The following is a 7,500-nucleotide window of genomic DNA, read 5'->3' as shown; positions in this document are numbered from 1 at the left end:
TGAAGTGTCTGGCTATATGGTCTCATCTAAATTATTAGTGCCGATCCCATATTTATGTTCTGCCAGACATGTCACCAGACATGTTCTGCTTAGACGGCGTTTTGTTCTACCTGCAGGTTATTCATTTAACCGCTTGAACTCCAGCACCCCAGCCAAAGAATTGCAGATCTACAAGCTCACAATGCGTTGCGTCGTACACTCACACTGTGTTTCGTTGCAGCATCAGTTGTAGATCTACTATTTGTGGCGATGTGATTTGGTGTAGACAAAAAAAAGAGGTCCAAGCACAGAGGCAACTCAGGTCAAGTTTACTAAGTCTATAGAGTTTTTTTTTTTAATTAACACTCATAATTTGACTGGGTCCACTTATCAGTGTGTGTGTGTGTGTGTGTGTGTGTGTGTGTGTGTGTGTGTGTGTGTGTGTGTGTGTGTGTGTGTGTGTGTGTGTGTGTGTGTGTGCACCCGCACGCGTGTGTTATCTGTCCGCTGTTCGATAGTTCCTGATAATGATGAGTCCGGCCCTTAATTACCTCCCAGCGAAACAGGGCTGTCTGTTTTTGGTTCCACTACAATAGAACTGCACAATTAGAGCCGGAGATACTGTCATACACACACATATGCACTCCCTCTGCCATACACACACACAAACACACACGCACACGCACACGCACACGCACACGCACACGCACACGCACACGCACACGCACACACGCACACGTGCAGCAGTAATAAATCTATCAGTATCTGGTGGGCGCCTCGTATCTGCACTCAGACTCAAGTGGCCTCTTCCTGATTGTGTTGTGGTGTTGAAGATAAGAGAACAAAGACTGCTCTGCTCTCATTCACCACCTCTCTGTGTCTCTCCTCACTCACACACACACACGCACGCACGCACGCACGCACACACATTTAATTTTAGTTAAATGCGCCGTTAGCCTGCATGATTCATGAATGAACTCTCGAACATTCAGCCAAAATAGCAGATCTACGAGAACACTTGTATATCGTTGCTCTCAGGCAGAAACCTCTTGTAGCTTGTAGATCAGCTATTTTCATAATTTTCAAATAATTATTTGAAAATTAGCCCACAACGCCTCGCAGCGCGAGGCGTTGTGAGCTTGTAGATCTGCTATTTTTGGCTAAAGTTCTCCTCAGAAAAGGGATGCTAGGTTTCGAGTGGTTACGGTAAAAAGAAAAATCATATCACATAAAGATTTGGCGGACCCCCTGTAGTAACTCTGAGGACCCCCTAGGGGTCCCGGACCCCCTGTTGAAGACCCCTGCTGTAAACTGAAAAAAGGGCACTTCTGGTCAAGAGGGCAAAGGGCACTTGCTCTAGCACCACCTAGAGTCTATCTGTGCACGTCCCTGCTCACTCACTCACTCACTCACTCACTCACTCACTCACTCACTCACTCACTCACTCTCACTCTCTCTCTGTGTGGTGCAAAAGGCTCCATGTTTTGTGTTGAATGCTGGTGGCCACTGGCGAGTGAAGAAAGAGACACACAAACAGACGCACAAAGAAGGACAGAGAGAGACGGACAGACAGACAGACAGACAGACAGACAGACAGACAGACAGACAGACAGACAGACAGTGGGACAGTGGGACATAGTGGTGTGGTGAGGTTACCTGGAACCTCCTCATGTCTCGGGGGTTCCCAGCGTTCTTTAGACAGTTCTGGTTGCACTTGAGGAAGAACTTGAGGAAGAACCTGGTGAGGAGAGAAAGACAGGGGGTGTGTGAGCACATAAAAGGAATTAAAAAACAACACCACATCACCCAAAGCCGCTCCGCAAGTTGTTCTTTTGTTCAAAGTTTTGCATAATCCCGTGGCAGCATCTTGTGCGTCCCCTGTTTGGGTGCTTTGGTCTTTCCACCATCTTGTGTTCTGATTTGAAAAGCAGAAATTAGGCAACGGAGGCGCCCCCAGACTATACGGTCCGATGCGCAAGTGGTTCCCCTTGATCCCAGCCCTAGAAATCACTCAAATCATTTGTAAGCTGTGTGGACCATATGCCATTGTTTCATACAAATACAAGAGCGCAGACCAGACCCTGCAGATGGCTGTCACACGCAGACAAACACGTCCAGCTTGTGTTTTCCTTGGGAGCCAGCTGGCAGGAGCAACGCTGCACATATGTACACGCACATATGTACGTACACGCATGCCCGCACGCCGCCCGCACGCCCGCACGCCCACAAACACACACACACACACACACACACACACACACACACACACACACACACACACACACACACACACACACACACACTGGTGAGCAAAACAAAGATATGTCTTCAATACTTCAATTGATGAGGTTTTTTTCCTTTTTACTGTACAGTCAAATCATCAGTGTTAATTTAACTCTGAGAATGAACAAATCTAACCAAATAGACCCTAAAGTTTCTGTAAATTAAAGGCCCTGTTCACATGTCGCCTGGTTTGGTTTGAATCCTCAGAAAAATCCTCTCTGTTCAATAAATGTACGGTACATTTCAACTATTACAGTAATACTGCGATTCCACATACTGTAGCAGCCCAACACCGCACCTTATGGCCTCGCACAGCCTAGCACAGCCTCGCACGGCCCAGCACCCAAAAGATCTATCGTTTCAATAGCACAATATAGTAGGCCTACCCCCTCTCAAATCCACAGATAGACTGCGGTCAAGTTAAGTACATACTGTAGGTGGGGATCGTTGCTTCTTGCCTAACAATGTAATATAGACAAGTGGTCAATTGTTCTGTACAAAATCACCTGCGCAGGCAGGCAGAACTCCAGCTATCCGTATGAACCAAATGGACCCTTACAGGAGGTATATAGACCCAGATTGTAAAAATAGAACCAAATGGATTAATAAAACTGTTTATTAACAACAAATGTAAACAAATAACTGCAAATTGAGTGCAAATCACAGAAAATCCAGTGCAAAATATATATACAAATAAAAAACAAAATCTTTGTTCTGAAGGCCTGGGTGAGAGCAAATACAGTGCTCACTATAGTCTACTGAAACATCATGACCACGGCCAATCAGTAGCAAGTAGCATTACACGTCACCCGTTTGGCCCTGTTTGGCCTGCCTCAGACCGCTCTGGGAGTGGGGCCAAAATTGGCACCATTTTTGGCCCCTTTCAGCCCCACTGAGCCCACTTTGGCCCGGGTCCTATTATGGAAACTACGGCACAAGCAGGCGGTGCGATGCGGGGACTGGGTATGCGTGGTGTCACTTAACCCCGCTGGCGCGACCAGCCATCAGCTGGGTGAAGCTGAAACGATCTTTCCCCCGCTGGACTGATAAAGGTTTACCTTTTTCTCCCCCTCCCAAAAGGAGCTTTACAAAAACCTTTACCTTTGCCCTCATTTAGAATTCCAGGATCTATGAATATGGAACTCATTATATTATATGAGTTTGATCCTCCAGAATGTGTGTAATCCAACGGTAATCCACGGAGAACACCAAACGCACCGCACATGTTGTGACATGTTATTTTTGGGGCCTTTATTTTGATGCAGTGGAGATTGACAGGAAACAGGGGAGAGAGTCGGGGAGTGACACGTAACAGTTCGGGAAATCGAACCCGGGACTCCCTGTCAGGCCGCATCAGAGCCTATAGAGTACAGAAGTCCTGACGTCACTCGCTCATCCCCAGGTTTGTAAAGTAATTTCTCTATGGAGAATAACATTGGGTCATCATAGAATCGTCTCATATAAGAATTGTGGTCCAAAAATAAACAAACTGTCAAAATGTCGATATTGTCAGGGAGGAGGTTCTGTATTGTTTATGATAGTCAGTCACTTATATTTGATACAGTCTGTTTCTGGCGAAAATTTAACTAATTCGGCGGAAGTAACATTATCGTTTTCTCACCGTCAGTTGATGCTTCATATCCATAAGAGTAAAACCGCCAGGGTCATTTGTTTATTTTTGGAACACAGTTCTTATTTGACGCGATATTAAATACATCTATGGGATTCAGAATGGGGGTGGAATACCGCGAACCAGGTAGACAAACCAAGGATGTGTAAATTACGTCAGACTTCGGTGCTCTATATGTGTACGCACCTTAACCGCCTTTGCCACGGCCCATATTGTGATATATGTGATTTTGTCCATAACGCTTAGCCCCCAAGTGAGTCCATATCGTGGTTTAGAGATGGTTATTGTGTACGATACACTTCAATGCTCTGAAGTTTTCCCAAGTCGCCTCCGTTCCCGAGGGGTTCCGGCACCGCAGCAGTTAACTGTTCACAAAGATGACAAGCCTTAAGTGTCATGATACCAGTGCAAAGCAGGAGAGCCCAGACTGTGTGTGTGTGTGTGTGTGTGTGTGTGTGTGTGTGTGTGTGTGTGTGTGTGTGTGTGTGTGTGTGTGTGTGTGTGTGTGTGTGTGTGTGTGTGTGTGTGGGTGTGTGCGTGTGTGAGTGCATGTGTGTGTGTATTTCTATACGTGTGAGGACCATATCTAACCCTAGCCCCCCACATATATAGTAAAATTGGATAAATTGACATTGTGATTAAAGAGAAATGGTTGTTTTATGGTTAAAACTTTTATAGTAATTACAGGTGAGTTTTAGGGATTTAGAGTTAGGAGTTATGCCTGATTTATACTTAGCTGCACTGCTCAGTGAGCTTGGAGATCTATTTAACTTATGGTTAAAAATGACAACCAAAAAAAATGTAATGCCATTCATAAAAAATGCCATTCTAAAATGTTGATGTCCTCACAAGTATAAAAATACTGGGGGGGGGGGGGGGGGGGGGGCAGTAAGGTATGCAGTTCACTGTCTCTCTCTCCTACCTCTCCTTCCCTCCCTTTAGCTTCCTCTCTCCATTGCTCGCTCTTGTTTTTGTGTGTGTGTGTGTGTGTGTGTGTGTGTGTGTGTGTGTGTGTGCATGTGCATATACAGCGTGTACGCGCGTGAACATCCAGTACACGTGCGAGGGTGAGTGTGTGGGTGTGACAGCGCGGCGCGGCCCATGGCAGGTCTGAGTGTACAGAACCAGGCGTTAATGAGCTGGGGGTCTCGTTAGAACGGCGGGGCTGTGGATTCCGCATGGCTAATTACCTTGACCCCGCGACCCCCGGGTGACAGCCTATATCACAGCGGAGGACAGACACAGTGACCCCTGTTGACCTCTCACTGTCTAGCGCTCTTCACAGCGCTAGCATAGCATATAGCGTTTTAACACCGCGGCACCTTGTTCAACCCCTCTGCTGTACTACACTGTAAGATGCTTTAACTCTGAGGGTTTGAAAATGGACCCGTTTAAACTACTTGGAAATCGTTGTCTCCATTTCTTTCTTTCTTTCTATTTATTCTTTGTTTCTTTCTTTGTTTCTTACTTCTTTTCTTTCTCTCTCTTTCTTTGGGTCTCACTGGGTCTCTCTTACATTATCTCTGTCTCTTTCTTTCTTTCTTTTTTTCTTTCTGTTTATTCTTTGTTTCTTTCTTTGTTTCTTTCTTTGTTTCGTGTTTAATCTTTCTCTCTCTTTCTGTGGGTCTCACTGGGTCTCTCTTAAATTATCTCTGTCTCTTTGTTTCTTTATGTTTATTCTTTGTTTCTTTCTTTGTTTCTTTGTTTCTTTGTTTCTTTCTTTCCTCTCTCTCTCTCTCTCTCTCTCTCTCTCTCTCTCTCTCTCTCTCTCTCTCTCTCTCTCTCTCTCTCTCTCTCTCTCTCTCTCTCTCTCTCTCTCTCTCTCTCTCTCTCTCTCTCTCTCACACACACACAAAAAGCGGCTGTGTAAATGGTTCAGCGCCTAGAGAGGCCAGACCGCCTCAGCGCTGAGAATTAAGCAACTTCTAAAGTTATGTTTCTAACTAACCTTTTCCAAAACGCCAAAAGTAAAGTAGACTCAACAAACTTTTTTTACCCCCTTTTTTCTCCCCAATTTAGTCGTTATTGCCAATTCATTCCTCCTCGCATACATTTCTGTGTGTTGTCAGTGCTGTTGTCAACTACCTGCCAGTGAGGAGCACAGTGGATTGGAAACCTACTATATTTGAGAATGTTCAAAAACATCGAAAATAGCTGATCTACAAGCTCACAACACGAGCTTGTGGACCATCTACGGTACTTTCGCCGCGCACCACCCTCATACAACTATGCGCAACTAAACTAACCTTTTCCAAAACTCCAAAGTACATAGAAATTCCTGTCTAACCAAAGGCAAGGACATCAAAGCGCTGTGATAATGAGGCTGAAATGTGTGTCATGTATAGTTCCTCTAAGAACTTTCCGTCGCGATTCAGTCCCAGGGTTTTTACCTATTTTAATTATTATCAAATTAGGTGGCATTCACCTTAGAGCCCTGCCTATTTTGAAATTCTCTATCTTCAATCGTTTCATCCGTAGCCGGTGAGACCGTTTTCAAGAGAAACCTATTCCGCATTTTAATGCATACAGAAATCGTTGCTGTGCGCTGGAAACCTTGTACGTCCAAAACGGTTCCTTATTTATCATTATTTTTAAAACATTTTAAAATAGTGAAAATAGCCGATCTACAAGCTCACAACGCAACGCCTTTGTGGGCTTGTAGCACTGCCGTTTTCACTACTTTTGTGCGACACTCTTGTATGATGAAGTAGGGCATTCATTCACGGAAAAACATCAAAATGTGAAACATGGAGATACAAGGTTTTTGCCCGACAGCAACGATATGCCATCCCGAACCCCCACACGCTCTCTGCTGACCCCAGCTTTGGTGTAATCAGTGCCATTACAAGAAGACCCTACGGTTTCACACACACACACACACACACACACACACACACACACACACACACACACACACACACACACACACACACCTTTTGCTTACACAGAATTGATAGGGTGGTCCAAGTCACTGGTCGTTAAGAGGCCTCCAATTAAACAGGGCAATTATCAGAGACTGTATGAGCATGGAGGAGGGGAGCACACTCTAACTCTCTCTCTCTCCCCTCTCTCTCCCCCCCCCCCTCTCTCTCTCTCTCTCTCTCTCTCACACACACACACACACACACTCTCTCTGCTTATATCCCTGAGTCCGGTCATGTTCAAGTGATAACAGTGCGGCGGTTGACCTTTGCTATATTGCAGTATCTCACACTCACTCACACGCACACACATGCACGCACGCACGCACACGCGCACACACACACACACACACACACACACACACACACACACACACACACACACACACACACACACACACACACACAGTGACAGACCACTACATCAGATGCCATGGTTAAACATTCTGCCACCCACCAGAATGCATTCTTATTAAAATCCTGAGTAAAAGTAAAGGAATACTGGTATAGTTCAGTATTCAGTAATGTTTGGTGTTTAGTTTATTTGAAAAGCAATTGTTGTGGAGCTATGTTTGGCTTGTTAAATCACGGTGTGAAGCTAATTTGTAAGAAAATCTTATTTAGAGCAGAGTAGTCGTTCTCTAAAAGGGGAATTGAAACAAAAATGGACCAAAAAATATGGACCAA

General features: G+C 45.1%; 1 protein-coding gene across 4 annotated transcripts in view; it reads right to left on the bottom strand.

The window, feature by feature from the left end:
* Nucleotides 1-7,500, bottom strand: part of LOC311057066 (transcription factor COE1) — a 142,400-nt gene that overhangs the window by 54,661 nt on the left and 80,239 nt on the right. For all 4 annotated transcript variants that reach the window (XM_084073963.1, XM_084073964.1, XM_084073966.1 and 1 more), the window contains exon 7: nucleotides 1,636-1,717. In XM_084073963.1, the coding sequence (XP_083930089.1) occupies nucleotides 1,636-1,717 (82 nt within the window). The remainder of the gene's footprint in view (nucleotides 1-1,635; nucleotides 1,718-7,500) is intronic.

The sequence above is a fragment of the Gymnoscopelus microlampas genome (genome assembly GCF_963454915.1).
Source record: "Gymnoscopelus microlampas genome assembly, chromosome: 12".
In the NCBI taxonomy this organism is placed as follows: Eukaryota; Metazoa; Chordata; class Actinopteri; order Myctophiformes; family Myctophidae; genus Gymnoscopelus; species Gymnoscopelus microlampas.
The sequence above is the reverse complement of the archived record's forward strand: the minus strand, read 5'-3'. Positions and strand labels throughout refer to the sequence as shown.